Source organism: Perognathus longimembris, chromosome 1 (genome assembly GCF_023159225.1).
Source record: "Perognathus longimembris pacificus isolate PPM17 chromosome 1, ASM2315922v1, whole genome shotgun sequence".
NCBI classification, from domain to species: domain Eukaryota; kingdom Metazoa; phylum Chordata; class Mammalia; order Rodentia; family Heteromyidae; genus Perognathus; species Perognathus longimembris.
The window spans coordinates 35,066,861-35,087,631 of record NC_063161.1 but is presented as its reverse complement, the minus strand read 5'-3'; the positions used below and the strand labels follow the sequence as shown (position 1 = coordinate 35,087,631).

General features: G+C 39.0%; 1 protein-coding gene across 1 annotated transcript in view; it reads left to right on the top strand.

Moving 5' to 3' along the window:
• The window catches only part of Lgr5 (leucine rich repeat containing G protein-coupled receptor 5), a 111,774-nt gene that overhangs the window by 34,194 nt on the left and 56,809 nt on the right, over positions 1–20,771 (top strand). The window contains exon 2 of the mRNA XM_048359449.1: positions 14,464–14,535. Coding sequence (XP_048215406.1) covers positions 14,464–14,535 — 72 coding nt within the window. The remainder of the gene's footprint in view (positions 1–14,463; positions 14,536–20,771) is intronic.

The following is a 20,771-nucleotide window of genomic DNA, read 5'->3' as shown; positions in this document are numbered from 1 at the left end:
ATCCTATTTGTTTTCTTGTATGTATTGTTCTGTTAAGCTTAGTTATTTAGCTTCTGAATGTACATTTAACTATGTTGCAATTAAATAAAGTTTAAATACCAAGAAAACACCTTTCACTCTTTGTTAATAGCTTCAAGTCTTACCACCTTAATAGCCATTCCATTGCAGAATTCCAAATTAGAACCAAAGATTTATAAGCTAAAGATTTTTTAAAGCCATCTGTCATTATCTGATGTGCAGACAAGGAATCGTGCAGATATCACTCAGTAGTTTCAAGAGATGACCCAAAGCAGGTGCTGATGTTTATATAATGGGGACCATGAATGATTACTATTTATGGGAACCCAATTTAAATTATTTTTGAGAACACAATAAACAGTAAAATCTATATATTCTTCCGTGTGAAATCTTAAGGTTGAAAAGTATTTCTGTATTTTAAAAGATAAGCTTTAACAGGGCTCCAGTGGCTCATGCTTATAATCCTAGCTACTTAGGAAGTTGAGGTCTGGAGGATCTCTGTATGAAGCCGTCCTAAGTAGAAAAGTCTGTGAGATTCCATCCCCCAAATGACCAGAAAAACAAAGCTGGGCTGGTAATGGATCAAGTGGTTAAATACCAGGAAGGCAAATAGGCTGAATAAGCACAAGGCCCTGAGTTCATTGCCTTGTACTGGCAATAAAAATAAAGATAAAGATAAGCTTCAATCTGGGTAGGAAACCCAGTTCTAAAGAAAATTTATTTTAAAGTCAGGTACCGGTGGCTCATGCCTATAATACTAACTACTCAGGAGGCTGAGATCAGATGATGACAGTCAGAAGTCAGCCCAGGCAGGAAAGCTTATAAGATTCATTTCCAATTAACCACCAAAAGACTGAAAGTAAAGCTATGGCTCAAGTTGAGCACTCAAGAGAAAAAGCTCAAAGCTCAGGGATAGCACCCAGGCTCGGAGTTCAAGCCCCAGGACTGGCATGCACATATGCATGTGTGTGTGCATGTGTGGGTGCGCGTGTGTGCATGCACACACACACACACAGAAAGTCTAGTATTAATGTTAAAGAATACAAAGCAACATGTTAAAACACTCTAGATTATGCCTCTGTTCAGTTTCACTTGTCAATGTATAAAAAGGTCAATTTACTTAACTTAATCTTGGAAAGTTTCAGAGGATGTTAAAAAGTATAAACAATGTGGCAACTGATCGTCTACTAGTATGAAGCTGATAAAAAGTGAATTATATAAGGCTTGAGGTTGGAAAAGGAGGAAAACTACATCATAGCATAGAGTTACTTTCAAGCTTTCATGTCGGCTAGGGGAGATTAAGTTGCCTTTGGGGTGTATAGATGCGGAAGATTCCGTTGGTGTGCTTTTCAAAGCAGAGACAGATGATATTAGGAAATAAAGCATGAGGGCTTCTGCTTTAATCTGTCCGCATTAATGTTTTGATCTATGACTAATTGGAATTGCAAGTAGGGTTCAAGAAGCTTCTTACGGTCTGAGACTAGCAGAGATACAAGTCTCCTAAAACTGCATCCGGAAAGATTGCTAAAGCACACAGAGAAAGAAAATATGAAAATTGCTCTAAAGCCTGTTAGTGTGTCTCATTCAAAGTGGCTATGAAATATGCACAAAAAATGACCCAAGAAATACAATTTTCATTACAAGAAAAAAGAGTAATAAGAATACATGACACAGTTTCCAAAATCAAAACATCACTCCTCTTTTAAGTCTTGATTTTAAAACAAGGACAATGATCCACCACTCAAGATATTTACTAAATCCAAAGATGACATCATTTCCCTGCTTTAATAACTGAGGATGACTCTCAGAGCCTGAAGGACAATCTGAGCTCCTCACTATGTCACAGAAAGCCAGCTCAAACAGGTTCTGGGCCTGATGTTTGGGGGCTTCATAATGGGTCATGTTGCAGCCTAAGCACTTCCGTTCAACTTTGCCAGCTTGTTTTGTAGTTTCTGGAAAACAGCCTATTCTCTTATACCTCCATGTTCTTATGCATACTGTATTCCTACCAGCAATGCAACCGTCATATCTCATCAAGACTCAGAGGAAACTGCCAGTGCCACCAAAAGTACAAAATTTGCAATTAATTGTTTAAGTGATGATTATTTCACACAAGTAAAAGGGCAATTATTTACAAATTTAGTGAAAGAAGAGATTAATTCTCAACCAGCTAAGATTTGAATTCATTTTTTATGAGAAGATAGGTTTTATGGGAAGGTACACCTCATAAGACAAAGAAAAATATACCTTTTTTTCTTAACTAGAAAAGAAAAGGCTTTAGCAGATAGGATGGGGGAGAATGATGGACGACCAAGAAGCACTCGACAATTATATGGGCATGTTAAGTTATAACTCCTTGTACAATCTTTTTAAAGTTCAGGAAAAATGTTAGAAGATATTTATGTTATAGATCTCATCTCCTCCTTGGATGTTTTACTCTCTTAATGCTCAGACTTTGAAAAAAATAGCACAAAGATTCTAATAAGACAAAGAAATTGCCAATGTGAAGACTGATACTCAGAATCTCTCTCTTCAGGAAGTTATCTTCTTTGAGAAGGTCAAATAGGATTTATATGTTCATGAGGGAAATTAGGACACTGTTCATCCAACCCAATCCATAGATGGTCAGTCAAGTCACCCAAACTCACCAGCTAGAGCACCACCCATGCTCGCCTTGCCTTCTTTTGACATTGGAAATGGGCTGATAGTATTATAGACACATAAAGACATGTTTTTCAGAGTCATTATAGAATAAGCAGAATCATTCTGGGTAACTTTCTTAATTTGTACCCAAGTTGTGGCTGCAATGAAAGTCAAGCTTGACTAAGGGAGATTCTGTGAAAGATCTAGAGCCCTTCTAATAAATATTAGCCAGGGCAATAGCCAGATTCCAATAGGGAACTGTGCTTTATTGAAGAGTTAGAGTCAGGAGAGAAGCACTGGCCGTGGTGGTAGCCATTGGCCATGGCCAATATCAAGTAAGAAATGTCTGAATTAAGGATCTCAGACAGCTGATAGTATCATTGATAGTATCTTGGCACATCACTGGGGCATGTCAGCACAGGAGAAAAGGTACACAGCAGACCCCATATTGTGTCAAAATGACTAGATCATAGGATGCCTATGAACTCTTCCAGCCAAGGCTGAATTTCAGATTGGTTTTGAGAAGAACATATTGGAAAGTAAAGTTCCTAAGTGTGACTAGGAGCTATTGTTAATCAAGCTGGTGGGAATTGGGAAAATAAAACATTATACCTAAAATAAGCATATGTTTAAATAGGTGACATGTATGGGCTGGGAATATGGCCTAGTGGCAAGAGAGCTTGTCTCATATACATGAAGCCCTGGGTTTGATTCCCCAGCACCACATATATAGAAAACAACCAGAAGTGGTGCTATGGTTCAAGTGGCAGAGTGCTAGCCTTGAGCAAAGAGAAGCCAGGGACAGTACTCAGGACCTGAGTCCAAGGCCCAGGACTGGCAAAAATAAATAAATAAATAAATAAATAAATAGGTGGCATGTGATTCCTGCTAATGTATCAGAAAAAAAATGCAACAATTTAAATATATGTGTACGTTAAGAGGCAAGAAAATGTTTAAAAGCATAAACCTCATCCCCCCCCAAAAAAGAAAGAAAATTAGAATATATATGTTAAAATTGTAAAATGACTTACAAGAGAAAATGACAAGGAATGAGTCAATAAGCAAATGAGTTCATGCCATAAACCATGGAAAGGGGCCCTTTGGAAGTCCAGAGCAGGGTCTTCTACTTTCTCTTGCTGTAAGGTTGGACTCTTAAGACTCTCCTATAATGACACCCCTCCATGCCACCAGTGAGCAAGCTATGAATGACCTAGGGATGGGGGCTTTTCTCACATTTGTGTGCTATATGTATACAGGTCCACCATCTTGAAATTTATTTTTGCTGAACAACAGCTTATGTATTTGTAGGGACTTCCAAGGCTTTCTTTTACTTTTGCTTGCAGGACCACTGTGGGGAATTCTCTCCACACCCTGTCATTTTGTACTGTTTCTTTTGTAAATCTAAAGTTCACTATTTCTGTATTTCACCTGGTCTGTGCCTTCTGTTTACTGTTGCCCCTTGCCACCCCCCTCCCCTTTTCCTTTCCACTCCAGAACGTCTTCCTATAGTCATTCAGATGATGTTTGTTTCCCTTTCTAAGAGACTTAGGAATATGCTGGCTATGTTCTATTCTCCTATCTTCCCTCTCTCAGAGATTTTCTTTTTGAATGGGACATAATAGCTAGGACTGTTCCATATAGTCATAAGGCTTCATGTTCACCCCAACTCTGGAATAGGTGTATTGGCAATGTGACAGGCCATAGTAAATCTCCATGCATGCTACAGCTTTCTACTTCTTACTGCGTAATCTCTCATCAGGTTTGTAATCGCATTTTCTCAGTTACAGTTCTTGCTGCTTGCTGCCCTTTTAGCTTAATCACCAACATGCACTTTTCAAATATATACTTATGACTCAGTTCCTTCTACTGGACTCACCATAAAGATACAAATGTGTTTTCCCTTTTTTGAGGCTTTCCCCTTTTTCACTCTTCTGTTTTGTTGTGTTGCAAGCACTGGGATCTCTGGGCTTAGGCACTGTCTCAAAGCTTTTTTACTCAAGGCTAGTACTCTATCACTTGAGTCACACTTCACTTCCAGCTTTGGGTGGTTAGTTGGAGATAGAGTATCATGGACTTTCTTGCCTGGGCTGGCTTTGAAACATGATCCTCAGATCTCAGTCTAGGAAAGTAGCTAGGATTACAAGCATGAGCCACCAGCAGCCAGCTACTCTTCTATCTTTTGTCAGCTAATAAGTAATTATATATTTACTGTAATTTACATTGGCCTTTTGAATTTCTTATTTTATATGTACTTTAAACTTGGTCTAAAAGACTTGAAATGTTGAACTCATTTTTTTACATTTGTTTAAGCTTCGTAACTGATTGAACCAATAACAATTGGTCCAATAACTTCGTTTGAAAGTGTATCATTCTCTTGCTAGCTCTCAAGACCTTTGTCAGGATGAAAAACGAATGTTCTGTAGCAGATGTTAAGGGAAGTCAGACAAATGCCTTTATAATAGAATAGTTCAGAAAGGGAGTAAATAAGCCTTGTTATTAGTAGTTACTATGAAGTCTTACATGTTTCTCAAATTACTCGGTCTTTTTCATACTCCTTTTTTGAGTTTCCGAAATCTGTCTTCACTAATGGTTGATTCTGCTCCCTCTACTGGAATCTTGGTTAATTGAAAGGCAAAAACAGTGCTCTGAAATTGAATAGTAACTCCAGAATTAATCAATCAGTCCCTGATTGAGATAATGACAAATATTAACCTAGGAAATTATTCCCATAGCCTAGTTGCAAAATACAATTATGATAGGAAGAAATGGGGTTTTTTTCCTCTCACATTTCTTTTTTTTTTTTTTTTTGCCAGTCCTGGGCCTTGGACTCAGGGCCTGAGCACTGTCCCTGGCTTCTTTTTGCTCAAGGCTAGCACTCTGCCACTTGAGCCACAGCACCACGTCTGGCCATTTTCTATATGTGTGGTGCTGGGGAATTGAGCCCAGGGCTTCATGTACACGAGGCAAGCACTCTTGCCACTAGGCCATATTCCCAGCCCCTCCTCTTGAATTTCTAATGCAAGACAATATTCACAAGATTATTTTAGTTTAAAGGAAAGGAATATTTAAATCAAGCTTTTGGAAGTTAAATACAGAACTCATCTTGTAGCATTTTGTTCCCTTAAAGAATTACATTCTTTTATTTACTACTTTGTTTTTAGTTTAAAGTCCTTGAAAGCATGGCAGAAATTAGCTCAGTAAGCATATTATGGGCACCTCATAGGCATTCATAATATTCTTTATAAATATTACCTTTGTATTTCGCATGAGTAAAGTATGAACAGTAAAATATCTTTCATTTTAAGGGAAAATTATTCATTTGAGAAGGAGTTTGTGCATCTATGCAATCATATGTGTCCCACTTGATTTAAAATGTAATTATATTTCTAAATCTATGTTCAACAGGAAACTACTTTTAAAATTAAACAGTGAGCCCTGTTGTGTTCCATTTTTCTATCACCTGTCTATTCACATATTTTGATTACACAGATCAGCATGGTGGCAACTGCATAAGGTATGTTTTAATCAATTAGTTAAAAGAAACACAGTGTCAATGCACAGTTTTCTCTACTGTTTGCACCACATTATCCTCCCAGACTCACAAAAACAGTTATTCAAAATCACCTTCCCAGAAATGAGAACGGAAGGAATACTGTTAGAGAATGAAGCATTCATGCAGACCGTCACTCACTCAGCCAGAGTATTTATTGAGTGTCAGCCATGTGCCAGAAGCTGTGCTAAAAGCTGGTGATTTAGAACACCCACACTCTCAGGACATTTAAGAAAGGAAGACAGGAAGTAAAGAAAGACATGACCGCAACTATTCAAATGGAAAAGAACTAGCGAGAGTTTAAAGGCAGGGAGAGACAAGAAACAGAACACAGAACAATGAAAAGGGACTCTTTAGAGGTCAAGAGAGCTTATGGGTAAAAGTGGGATTTCAGAATGAAGAAGGACCAACCATTGGAAGGAAGGATGAGTGCACATAAGTATTGTGAATAAAATAAATGCATAGAAAAATTCTGTGAAAAGATAGGGTATAGGAAAAGATGAAGTATAGGAGCTACAGGGTGGTTGGTATAACCAAAGTGGAGAGAGTGAAGGGACAGAGACGCAGGATAAGTTCGTCAGGCATCTGGTTTTCGTCTAAGAGCAAATGACCATCCACTGGAGGATTTTAGGCAGTGCCAAGGAATTACCTAGGTCTATCTTGGGTAAAACTTCTGCTGTTGTATGGGGAATTCTATGGAGGGGGACAGAAATGGAAGTAGGAAGTAGATAAACTGGAAATCAATGAAGAATGAGTGGACTTAAACTGGTAGATTACTACAGGGTGATGGTCTTGAGCCAGCCACTTGACCTGCAGTGTTTAGTGCAGATGTATCACATTCAGGCTTGGATTTTCATCTGGATGATTCTAGCAAGTCCCAGACATAGGAAATCTCTGAATCCTTTCCCTTCCAGAGAAAAAATGTACAGAAACATACTTCTTGTATCAACTTCAGTATTCATTGGGACAATAAAACAGTCCATTTTTACTGTCATGTATGTACAGAAATGTTTAGAGAAAGATTAACTTAATCTAGTGAATTATGATTTGACCAACCGCTGATGGGATCTTGCCTAGCACCAGACACTGTCGTGAGACAACAGTACACACAAGGTACACACACAAAGTACACACACGCAATTTGTAAAAGCATTCACAGATTCTGTTATAAGAGCAAAATAGGTAGTACTTATACTGTACCATGTCGAATTTAAGCAAATTTTACATAAAGTACCTCAATTCTTTATCATAGCATTGTTTGTGAGTAGATACCATCATTATCTCCCATTTCATGGTTGATTATAAATGGAAGAACTGAAGCAAAAAGATATTAATTTGCCATGCTACTCAGTTCAGCAGTAGCAAGCCAAGATGCTAAGGCAGAATAGCTTTGGAACATGTGCTTTTAACTAGGTTACCTACCTCTTCAGAGAGTATCTTTGAATCCCAGGAGGAATCATAGAGGAGGGAAGAATTAGTATCAATTTATAGTTTAACTTACAACAAGCATGTTTTATCTCTAAATTGAAGGTCATCAAGTAAGATTAAGTATTCTGTTGACCCCTTTGCAAAAAGGGGTAACTTGAAAGGCAGGAGACATATTCCAACTCATGAGAGAAAAGTCATTATTTTGTTATTGTCTTTAAGGCATTGTACAAATGGGTTTCAATTCAGCATGTCCATTTATGAGTACAATGTATCTTGATCAGTGTCACCTCTTTTATCATTGTTCCTCCTACACCATCTATCCCAACCCTAACTGTTCCCTCTAGCTTCCTAGTTCAATTTAGGGAAATAGAGTTTAAAGCCAAAATGACATGCCATTGTAGACCTACCAAATGATTAAAAACTTTTTTTAAGGTAAATGATACCAATTTGGGTGACAACAAATGCAAACAATAGTTGTGAAATATTTGTTTTTCTCATTCTACTTGGTGAGAGTGCATGTCAATAGAACTCCCTTCCGTCCTTCTTTCCTTCTTTCCTTCTTTCCTTCCTTCCTTCCTTCCTTCATTTTATCCTTCCCTCCCTCCCTTCCTTCTTTCCTTCCTTCCAATACTGGGGAATATAAACTTAGGGCCTTGTATTCTTAATTTTCTTTTTCTCTCAAGGCTGGTACTCTAGCACTAGAACCATACCTCCACTTCTGGTTTTTTGGTAGTTCATTGGAGGATAAGAGTTTCATGAACTCTTCTGTCCAGATTGGCTTCAAACCAAATCCTCAGAGTTCAGCCTCCTGAGTAGTTAGGATTACAAGTGTGACCCAGCTAATATAACTACTTTAGACACTGATTTGGCAATGTCTATCATTGAACATATGCATGTATACCAAGACCTAGTAATTTCATCCCCACATACATACTTGCCTGAAATGTACACTGACGTGGTTGGGTTTTGGGGTGTTTTTTTTTGGCCAGTCCTGAACCTTGAACTCAGGGCCTGAGCACTGGCCCTGGCTTCCTTTTGCTCAAGGCTAGCACTCTGCCACTTGAGCCACAGCACCACTTCTGGCCATTTTCTGTATATGTGGTGCTGAGGAATCGAACCTAGGGCTTCATAAGAGGCAAGCACTCTTGCCACTAGGCCATATTCCTAGCCCCACTGACGTGTTATAGAAGATAAGTTTAAGGGTGATTACAGCAGTACTATTCACAGTAGCACAAACAAAAAACAACTCAAGTGTCTTTCAACCATTGAGAAGAAAAACATATTGAAGTTTCATTGTAAAATGGAATGCTGTGTTGCACTGAAAATGAATAAACTTTGCTATGTGTGACACATGAATAAACCTATTAAACATGACAGAAGAACCTGCCCCCATACACATGTACAACCACACACATGCACACATGGCATTCACTTATAGAAAGATTTTAAAAAACAAGTCTGATGGAGTAGCTTAGGCAGTAGATCACCTGCCCAGGGCTGGGGAATGTGGCCTTGTGGTAGACGGCTTGCTTAGCATGCATGAGGCCCTGGGTTCAATTCCTCAGCACCACATAAACAAAAAAAGCCAGAAGTGGAGCTATGGCTCAAGTAGTAGAGTACTAGCTTTGGGCAAAAAGAAGCCAGGGACAGTGCTCAGGCCCTGAGTTCAAGACCCTGGACTGGCAAAAAAAAAAAAAAAAAAGGACAGATCACCTGCCCAGCAAGTATAAAGTAAAGCCCTGAGTTCAAACTCCAGTACTGCAAACAAACACACAATACAAAGAAATCTAATATAAAATCCTCGGTCAAGAACCTGGTTGCTTTGGGTGGGAAGTAGTGAGTGAAGGGAAACAAGAGGGTCTCTGAAAAGAACTTCTAGATTCATTCTAGTTTAAGCATCATATTTATACTGAAAATGCCTCAGGCTGGACATACAGTTTATATATTTTAAAGGATATATTGTTTTGGAGTTAGAAACAATAACATAAGAAAATATGCAGAAATTTCTTTACTGTTACTCATATATCATAAAATGCTGTTCCAGCTTGTACCTTTCTTTTGCAATTCAGAAGAAAGCTTTTTTCTAGAAGCCTATTTGAAAATCATCAATTAAAAAGTGCTGGAATTCCTCGAGCCTGGATTCATTGTTAACAAAGGCATCTGGCAGAGAGCAATGCTACTGAATCTCTCCAGACAAATTCAAAATCATGGTACATGGAAGAGACAGGAATTGCCCTGAGCTTCTAAAGAGGAAAATATTCATCTTTGGCTACAGCCAAATAAAGAATCCCAGAATTTGATGTTACCATGGTTGTCTTAAGTTGTTTAATAGTAACACCATGAGAAAGGGCCTCTTGTTCACTGATTCCTGTTCCATGCCTTAAACATGGATGGCTGGAATATCAGGTGGTGGGCTGAGTTTCTTGGTATAGTCATCCCTCTCAAAACATATCCATAAGAAATGTACTCATTGCCTTACATATGAATCTGTAACCCCTCTGTGCCACACTTTGACAATAAAGAAAAAAAGTTTAATTAAAAATGTTTTTTAAAGGTAATATCACATGAAAGGGATAAAAGAAAGAGAAGGAACGGAGGGGACAAAGGAGCATAAAGAAGTGAGATGTAGCAAAACAAGTCTTTGTGCCTAGGCCTGGGGATTGGAAGGGACTTTTCAATCAATGAGAGTCTTTAAGGAATCTCTAAGGAAGAATCATAGGATCAACAGAAGCTGGAACCTCCTTATGAACAAGGAATCACCGTGGAAGATGGGCACAAAGAGATTTTTCTCCCTATGAGTTTATTTGGGGACTTTTCTAGATTTCCCAGAAGCAAGGTTTTTTAAATGGTGACTTGGATAAGATCATCTCTGTAGTCGTAAGGAGAGGGCTCGATTCAATAGGAGGAAGTCCAGTATTGCAAGACTCAACTAAGAATTGAAGTTCTCTGATGGGAAAAAGTGGTCACTAACCATGAAGAATGAAAGCATTTCATGGGAGACGGACACACACACACACACACACACACACACACACACACATTTCTCTTAAGTGTGTGGGTGATATGAGAAGAGGGTGAGCAAATCATCTACATTAACATTACCATTTGGGAAGGGAATCTAGGAGGAAATGTCACCTGGCCTAAATCTTGAAAGGTGAATTAGAATCAATATTCCAGATTGGTAAAGTGCCCCTCAGTGGAGCTTCTATGCAATGTAAGAAATACAGGCTTCATTTAGAATGTTGGAGAGTCATTAGATTTTAAGTAGAGTGGTGATTTGGCTAATTCTGTGTTGTCATCTTTTTAAACATCTCTCCAGTTGTCTTTTGGGGGAATGAAGCCAGAAAGACAAGAGTGGTAGCAGCTAGCCACAGAATTGGAGGGTCATCTCAGATGACTGGTTTAGAGATGATTAAGATCAGCAACCACATAGTAAGGAGAGAAGAGGTAGGTAAAGTGGATGGAAAGAAAGGAAGATTGATTTGAGGAAACAATAATTATTCATGGAATATCTTAGTTCCAGCTTCCATAACAATTTAGCATAGACTAGATGACTTGAACAAAAATCATTCATTTCTCCCAGTTCCACATGCTTCAAAGTCCAAGATCAGATAGTTTCCTCAGTTTTCAGGTGGTCATCTCATTGTATCCTCAAATGGCAACAACAGAGAGCTCTCACGTCTAGTTGTTTTATATTTGTTTTAATTTGGAGCTTTAGAGATTATTTATTTGCTTGTATAGGTTGTCTTTTTTGTCGGTCCTAGGACTTGAACTCAGGACCTGAGCACTGTCCCTGAGCTCTTTCGCTCAAGGCTAGCACTCTGTCACGTTGAGCCACAGCACCACTTCCAATTTTCTGATGATTCATTGGACATAAGAGTTTCATGGACTCTCCTACCCTGGCGGGCTTTGAACCTTGATCCTCAGGTCTCAGCCTCCTGAGTAGCTAGGATTATAGGTGTTAGACACCAGTGTCTGGTTTGTTTGTCTTTTTAAACACAAGTTGATGCTATGTCGACCAGGCTTGCCTTGAATTGGAAAACTCAAATTCCTTAAGCCTCAGCCTACTAAGTGTTGAGGTTATAACATGTTCCACCATTCTTGACTTCTCTGTCTGTTCTTATGAAGACCTTATTCTATCACTGAGTGTTGCACCTTCCTGTTCTAAGTACTTTCCAAATTCCACATCTCCAAACACTGCCCTTTGGGGGATTAGGAATTTTAAAATCTGAATTTGAGAGAAACACAAACATTTAATTCATGGCAAGGAACAATGAGCTTTAGCACACTGAAAGGTACAGGACCCCTGGGGAAGGCTGAGTGAGGAGACAGGTTTGGGTAGAGTAAGCAAGAAACAAAAGAGAATTCAAATGTTGGCTGATTTCATCTTCAGTGCTTTGAAGTTATTTCCATGAAGTAAGGTGGGAGGGTCCCACTGGCATGATGGAAGTAGTAGTTAATTAAGAGATTCAGGGCAACTAGTAAAGGTTGGCAACAATTCCCATAGGAGTAAATTGAGCAATAACAAATAATAAGATTGTGTAGCAGTGTCAGGAAACTACAAAGGCCATGAATTTATAGTCACTAATCTGTAGATTTGTGAACTTTTTTTTTCCTTTCCTAGTAGCACTCAGTACACTGGCCTCACACAATCATAGGAAGAACAATTTATGGTGGGGTTTTTTTTTTTCTAAAGCTGGGGTTTTGCCAAAGGACTGAAATGAAAGATGAGGTCTCAGAAGTCCGGAGTGTTGGGAGACAGTGATCCAGGTGATCAGAGCACAAGCTGAGCAAAACTATGGTGTGGAGATGAGGCTTTGATAGTGCAAGTATCAAAGTCTGGCAGCTGAAACAGAGAACAGCCAAGATGGAAAGATGGGAGTTTATATCACACATACCAGGGTCTGTTGGACTAGACCTTTAGCGGTGTGGGGCAGGTCATGGGGAAGTGGTTGTTTGGAAATGGAGAGGAGAATGTGTGCCAGAGAAAGAGAATTGCACACACGAAGACAGAGATGCAAAGGGAAGCAGAAAGAAGGTCCATGGAACTGGAAGCCATGCTCCATAGAGGAAAATGACATAAGATCAAGATGGAAATAGATGCATGAAGCCAGGTTCTGAAGCCCCTCAGGTGCTTGGGCAACATTTTCTCAGAGGCCAAGAGCCACACTCCATAGCACTGAACATACTGAACACACTGGTGACATCTTAAAAACACAGTGAATGATCCTTCAATTCTTAGCATCACAAACAGTCGGTGTGCCTGATTCAATAACAGGAGAAATTCAGCTTGAAGAAAAGCTCTTGTTCTTCCAACAAATATGTGTTGTATGAGTGAATAATGCATAAGTGAATAAAACTGACTGAAGAACAACCTTAAAACTCACACATACACACACAAATACAACTCGCCAGGTGACCATGGTTCGTACCTATGATTCTAGCTACTCAGGAGGCTGAGATCTAAGGTTTGCAATTCAAAGACAGCCCAGGCAGGAGAAGTCCTTGAGACTTTTACCAACAAGTAGCCACTAAACAGCCAGAAGTAGAAGTTGTGACTCAAATCATAGAGCACTAGCCTTAAGCACAAAAAGCCAAAGAACAATGCCCAGGCCCTGAGTTCAAGCCCTAGTGTCAGCACAAAACAAAATAAAGCAAAGTAAAACAACATCAACAAAAACTTCATACCCTTACCCAAAGATAAAAATTTTAAGTATGGGGCTGGGGGTATGGCCTAGTGGCAAGAGTGCCTGCCTCATATACATGAGGCCCTGGGTTCGATTCCCCAGCACCACATATACAGAAAATGGCCAGAAGGGGCGCTGTGGCTCAAGTGGCAGAGTGCTAGCCTTGAGCAAGAAGAAGCCAGGGACAGTGCTCAGGCCCTGAGTCCAAGCCCCAGGACTGGCCAAAAAAAAAAAAAAAATTTAAGTATGGAGTCCAAGCCTGAGATTAGTTCTGAATCTTCAGGTTGGTGCAACAAGTCATTTCTCCCAAGAACCTATAACTGACTATATGGAGCCGGAGTTGATCTTGATGGATATCTGCTCCACTGTCATTCTTTTGGCTTCTGAGATACAAACAGCCATCACTAGGGATGCTGTTTGGGATCTGTGAGAGACAGTAAAGAAATAAAGAAATAAAAACAGAATAAAATCGAATTACACGGAGTTTCACTTAAAACAAAAAATGGATTGAGTTCTGCCCAAAGTGGCTTGTTGTTTCCTGTGCCAGGAACTACTGTGCAGGCCCAGCAGGAAGGGTGCTTCGAAGACGGATCACCTTACACCCTCGTTTTATGGTTCATTTCACTTATTTAATGCAATCCGAGAACCTGCAAAAGGAGCATGTTAGAGGGAGGGAATAGGCTTTTTGTCTGGTTTTGTGTTGTTTTGTTTTAAGTCTCTTTGAATCAAAACATTTGTTTTTACAAGGTGCTTAAAAAATCCCAGAGAAACAAGACTTGTTGAGTTGCATGGTGGAGACGTGTCTCTCTGTCACACAACGGAAGACAAGACACAAAATTGAATTATGTCTGCTTCCTTTGCTGTCCCATACACATCATCTTAAACCTGAAGAATTACAGCCGTGCCCAGGAATGGTTTAAATTATTTGGAATGCTATGAGAACTCCGCTTAGGGTCTCTAATTCGATAGAGGGTGCATGGGGTTGGCAGGGAAGGAAGGGCGATGGGAATCGTGATTCATATGTCAAGCAGGGGAATGAATGCACTATGCTGTATGGCTTGGACATGTGTAAATTGAACAGCTGGGTCTCCTAGTGGCATCCACCCCTCCTCACACGCTGTCTGTCTTCCCCTCCAGAGACCTCAGTATGAACAACATCACTCAGCTACTCCCGAACCCCCTGCACAGCCTCCGCTTCCTCGAGGAGTTGTGAGTATCCATCCCTGAAGTTTTGATGTGTCCGGTCAATGCTGGACACATTCTTCTGTTTGTCTCCCCATACTTGCTGTGGGAACCAGATAAAACAAGGCAGGAAAGCTGTCAGCACCAGCAACTTTGGCACATGAGGAAACACTTAGTTGGAAAAGGCCTGGGGTGAGGGGTAGGAGGTAGGGGATTGCTTACAATTCTGGAAATGAACTTATAAAAGAGTTTATCATGAGGCTACAACTGTCTAAGGTGAGACTGAGCCAAACAAATTAAAATTTTAAAACAAAGGCCGTTAAAAAAAAAAGGCTGGAGAACACTTTGGAAATAGTTTAGCAGCAGGATATTAAATGTTTGAATACTAGTTCATGTTTATTAAAATAGTAAGTAAAACTATAATCAAAACCAAAAGCTCATGCTTGGTTTAGCTTGCGATTTAAGAGAATCGAGTTCACATAGCATCAAAACTTCTTGTCCTAATGATTTTTTTTATTTACAATGTCCCTGCTTTTAAGTCAAGTTTCCTTCCCAACTTTAACAGAAAAATATGAGGATATATAAATTGTGTTTTCCTAAACTTTCTATTTTTAAAAAAAATCAAAAATTAAAAAGGAAGAAGCTAAGATTAGTTAATGATATGCAGAGGAGACTTGATTAAGTCTGGGAATCACTTTCCAGAAGATGAAAAAGAACTGTTTAAACACAAACTCTGTACTGAAGAATTCATTTGATCCTCTTAACCCTGTAGAGTGAAGAAAGTGACGTACAATAGTACCATCGGAGTCCTTGCGAAGGACATTTATTTGGCATCAACAGTTGAGGAAATCCTCCGACTGTTGATTAAAGGAATTGTTTAGGCAATGACCTCTTTTGAAAATAGTTCCTTTGTAAATCTGAAAGGCTCCAATCTGAGAACCATTTAAATCACTAATTCACCACAAGAACCATTATGGCAAATGGAACGTTCCATTATAATCAGATTGAGCAGTTCTTCAACAGAATGTTGTCAGATATCTCTGTCTCTATTTCTGTCTCTCTGTCTCTATCTCTCCGTGTGTCTCTGTGTCTTCCTGTGCTAGCAATTGAACTCAAGGTTTCCCACTTGCTAGACAAGTGTTCAGCCACTTGAGTTACACACTCGTGTCCCTTTTAGACTTTTTTAATTTTTTATTTTTCAGGTAAGGTATCAGGCTTTCACCCACTCAGCTTCAGACCACAGTCCTCCAATCTCAACCTTCTGACTAGCTGGAATTGGGGATGTTTTAGCACTATGGCTAAACTGGCTTGTTTTTGAGATAGAATATCATAACTTTTGCAAGAGCTGCCAATGAATTGTGATTTTCCAGTCTCCAACTCCTGAGTAACTGAATATTGTATTTCTTTTTGTAGACATTACATTTTTAATGATGTTTTTACTGCCAGGCACTGGTTACACAGGCCTATAATTCTAGCTAGCCAGGAGGCTAAGATTTGAGGATCACAGTTCAAATCCATCCAGAGCAGACAAATCTGAGAGGTTTTTATCTCCAACTAACCAGCAAAAAGCCAGAACTAGAGTCATGGCTTCAGCAGTAGAGCACTAGAAATAAGCAAAAAAGCTGAGTCAAAGCACAAGGCAATGAGTTCAAGCCCAGTAACCTGCACAAAATTAATAAGTGCTAGTAGTTTTACTACTTAAATGTTTAAAAATGACAAATTTGCTTTCAGTGGTGTGGGAAGGAATCTGGGCTTTTATCATTTAAGGAATGAATATTCACTCTGAGTTCTCTTTTTCTGTCTTCTGTTTTCTCTCAGGTCATTTCCAAGACTAGGATTTAACTTTCGTAACACTGAGTCTAGGTCAGTCTTATCATGGCTGATAGATAATAAGTAATAAAATTTTGATAAGCAAACTAATGAGAAGGTAAAGTATGTGAAATAAGCTTCCTGATTGCATTAGTCACATTAGTTAATATTTGTAATAATTATTCTAAGTCAATATCAAACTTCAGAATATTTTCTTAATTCTTTCCTCTGTAGAGTTAAGTGTCCTTGTTTAACCCTATAGTTCTAAGGGATATATTTCATATCCTTTTCACTTTAATTTCCTTCTAATATAACATGGTAAAATACTGCCTTCTCCCCAACACACAACTGTAGACCACAGACTACATCAATAAATAATTCACTTTCACAAGGATGTGGTTTAATAGAGTTTCTCCCTCTGTGCCCCAACTCACTCAAAGTAACTTCTCTTTCTTCATGAAATGACTATTCTTATGTTTTGTTTTAAAGCCAGCTTGTCAAAAGATTTTAAAAATTACCACAAAAGGGCTGGGAATATGGCCTAGTGGCAAGAGCGCTTACCTCGTATACATGAAGCCCTGGGTTTGATTCCTCAGCACCACATATACAGAAAATGGCCAGAAGTGGCGCTGTGACTCAAGTGGCAGAGCGCTAGCCTTGAGCGGGAAGAAGCCAGGGACAGTGCTCAGGCCCTGAGTCCAAGGCCCAGAACTGGCAAAAAAAAAAAAAAAAAAAAAAAAAAAACACACAAAAGGAAATACCAGTTAAGACTAATGTGATCCCAGCTAAGTGAGAGGCTAAGATTGGGATGGTCAAAGTTTAGACTAGCCTGGGCAACAAAGCTCATGAGACTGTATCGACACAAAAAAGCTCAGTATGGTTGTACACACCTATTATCCCAGCTATAGTGGGCAGTAAATAGAAAGTTAAAAACCCAAGCCAGCTCCAACAAAAAACAAGGTTCTATATAGAAAATGATCTGAGGAAAAAAGACTAGATGTCTCAAGTAGCAGAGTGCCTGCAAAGCAAACACAAAGCCCTGAGTTCAAATCCTAGTACTGAAAAAAAAGCAGACAAGAGAATGAGGATGATGAAAACACTATTATTGTACTTTGTGTCCCTAGAAACTCCATCAATATCTGCACTTTAGAAGCACAGAATTTCAGAATTAGAGGGGGACCTTTAAAGAATATTACTCCATTTCCTCCTGTTCTGGAATTCCTTCAGCTGAGCTGGCTGACTTGCCAAGTTTAAATATCAAGATTACTATCCCATATATAATTTTGTATTGTACATAAATGATGTTTTGAAGACACATTCATTCAATAGCAAAGGGGAAAGAATTCAAGACTTGAAATATGATAAACTCTGTTTAGTTCATCTTTGGTCCAAAAGCTAGATTTGGGGTGCAGAATTGTTATTAAAAATAGACTCCCAGGGGTTGGGTATATGGCCTAGTGGCAAGAGTGCTTGCCTAATATACATGAAGCCCTAGGTTCAATTCCTCAGCACCACATATATAGAAAACAGCCAGAAGTGGTGCTGTAGCTCAAGTGGCAGAGTGCTAGCCCTGAGCAAAAGGAAGCCAGTTACAGTGCTCAGGCTGAGTTCAAGGCCCAGGACAGGCAAAAAAAAAAAAAAGACTCCTAGCAGAGCACCATTGGCTCATGCCTGTCATTTCTATTTAGGAGATTGAGATCTGAGGATCGCCAGCCTGGGAGGGAAAGTCCATGAGACTCTTATCTCCGATTAACAACCAGAAAACTGGAAGTAGAGATGTAGTTCATTCAAAGTGGCAGAGCACTAACCTTGAGCAGAATAGCTCAGGGACAGTGCCCAGGCCCTGGGTTCAAATCCCATGACTAACCAAAAAAATCCTTGAGCCAGCAATTTAGGCTCACATCTATAATCCCAGCTACTCAGGAGAGTGAAACCTGGAATAAGCCCAAATCGCAATTGAAATTCACAATTACTTTCAGAGTGTTCCTTGGAAAGTAGGAGGAAACAAGTGTGGAGCTGCACATGATTCACCTGTGATTTCCTCTTTTCCTAAAGTATCTAGTACAGGACTTGGGACAGTTAAACTACTTTAAGTGCTGAGTAAATTGGGTTGGGTAATGACAAGCATGTATCTCTGCTTTCATGTCTGTGTCTGTGTGGACTAATGAAAAAGACAGTAAGAAAGAAGAACGAAAAGAAGTAGCACTGTGGCTCAAGAGGTAGAATGCTAGCCTTGAGCACAAAGAGGCTCAGGGACAGCTTCCAGGCCCCAAGTTCATGCTCCACAACTGAGAAAGAAAGAAAGAAAGAAAGAAAGAAAGAAAGAAAGAAAGAAAGAAAGAAAGAAAGAAAGAAAGAAAGAAAGAAAGAAAGAAAGAAAGAAAGAAAGAAAGAAAGAAAGAGAGGAGGGAGGGAGTACCATCAGAATCTCGAGGTATACAATTTCAACACTCTACCCTTGTTTAACATGCTTAAAGCTTTTGTTAATATTTCTACTTATAAAAATTTATACTTAAGCAACTTATTTTATCTAATATTTATTTGAACTTTAAATGGTCCTGAATGCACCTAGAGTTAGATATCTACAGGGATGTTTGTGTGTGTGTGTGTGTGTGTGTGTGTGTGTGTGTGTGTGTGTGTGTGTGTGTGATGACAATTAAGGTACTATTAGAAAATATGAAGTCTTTCACCAAACTTATCTCTTCATGCATTTTAAATAAGAGACTGCAACTGATGCTATTGGTTAGAACACTGATAGAAACTCATCATAAATACATCTTTTAAAATAGCTATCAATGAAGCCAAGTTACCATGCCTCCCCCTAGCTTTAATACCCAGGGTATTACTTCCCTAGTTTGCTTCACTCAACTATGTCATAAACTGTGTGGACAGCCATGATTCACCCCTCATACATCACTAAAGCCTAACAAAGGTTCCATAGTTCAAAATCTGATGAGAATCCACAAAGCCCTGGAGATATTTATAGAGTTAATGTTTAAAAAAAAAAGAAAACATGGAACTCTGGATGACTATTTGGAACAAATATTTAAGAAGAGTAAAAGCCATCACCATAAATGATCTCTCTCTCTCTCTCTTTCTCTCGCTCTCTTAAATCTACATTATTTACTCTCTTTGCTACATGTTTTGGTATTGGGTCTTGTTTGTTACTTGTATTTATGTTTTTAATGACTCTGCAAGATGGCCAAGTGCGTATAGACCAATCTTTCTGCTGGGGGTCATGTGCTAGCACAAAGAGAATGAATGAGATACTTATAAAATAAAGAAACGTAGATCTGAATTTATGGTGAGTTGCATTATGGAGAGAAGAGGGGCATATCCAGAGGTTAGGACATCCTGTCCTGGCTTTGCCATTTGCTTCTTGATCATCCAGGCCTTGGAAGACAATGAAAAAGCCATTCAGTCATTCTGGATGTTTAAGAGAATCAAATGACATAATGTGGCAAGAATTTTGGTAGACTACAATTTACAACTTTAGTTGTTTTAATAAAGTAAAAACACCTTGAAGAAGAGTCTAACCTCTTTATTTCCTATTTCTTGAGATCAGTTTTGCAAAAATAAGAATTGTTTCCAGCTCTGAACTTTAATGAATATAGGTGACGATTGCAGATAGTAATTTTAACAACTTGAGCATCCATTTGCATTTGTCTCCAGCATCACTTCCCTCTGCTTTATTGATTTGATTCTCCTAAGGACTTCATGTTCTTGCTTTGTGGATAAATAAAAGATTCTACATTTGGCCCTTCTAATAGTGGTTCAGACTTTTGGAGCTAAGAGCAGAGAATGACTCTTGACGGCATGGAAAAGCTACAGTAAACTTAAACTGCTATTCTGATTAAACCAAAGATGGAATGAGTCATTCCCCCTTTTAAAGCTCTAGGTTAAAGGAATTTATTTCTGAGGGTCATTTAAAAAATCTTTCCAGATTTTAGTGTTATTGGAATCAAATACTTGATGTAGAAAAGAAACCCAAGAAGTCTGGGGAAGTCTGTTTTCAAGTTAGGATTGTTCCCAGGAACTACTTGCTCCTATTATGGTTGGCCTCAAAGAATTTCTATCACAAATAATAGATATCTACTAATACAGACAATGTTTGTAATGAACAATACCACCAAATTTCCTGAAAGCACACTCCTCACCATGCTACTGAAAATGCCCAGAGCTCTCCTGCTGTCTTTTCAGCATCTTTTTTTCCTGAAGATTCAGTGAAATGGCAATGGGGACACTGGAAAATATAATGTACATACTGATTTGTGCTTGCAAAGTGAAAACCCCTCATGATACAGTCTTCACGTCCCTTGCCCTTGGTCACAGTAACTAGTCTTTCCTTTTCACAATTGATTATAAATGCTACCTCCTAGAAACTCTGTTATTTCATGGCAATGATTTGGGTCTCTTCCAAGTGATAATCTATACAACTAGGTATAGACAGTTAG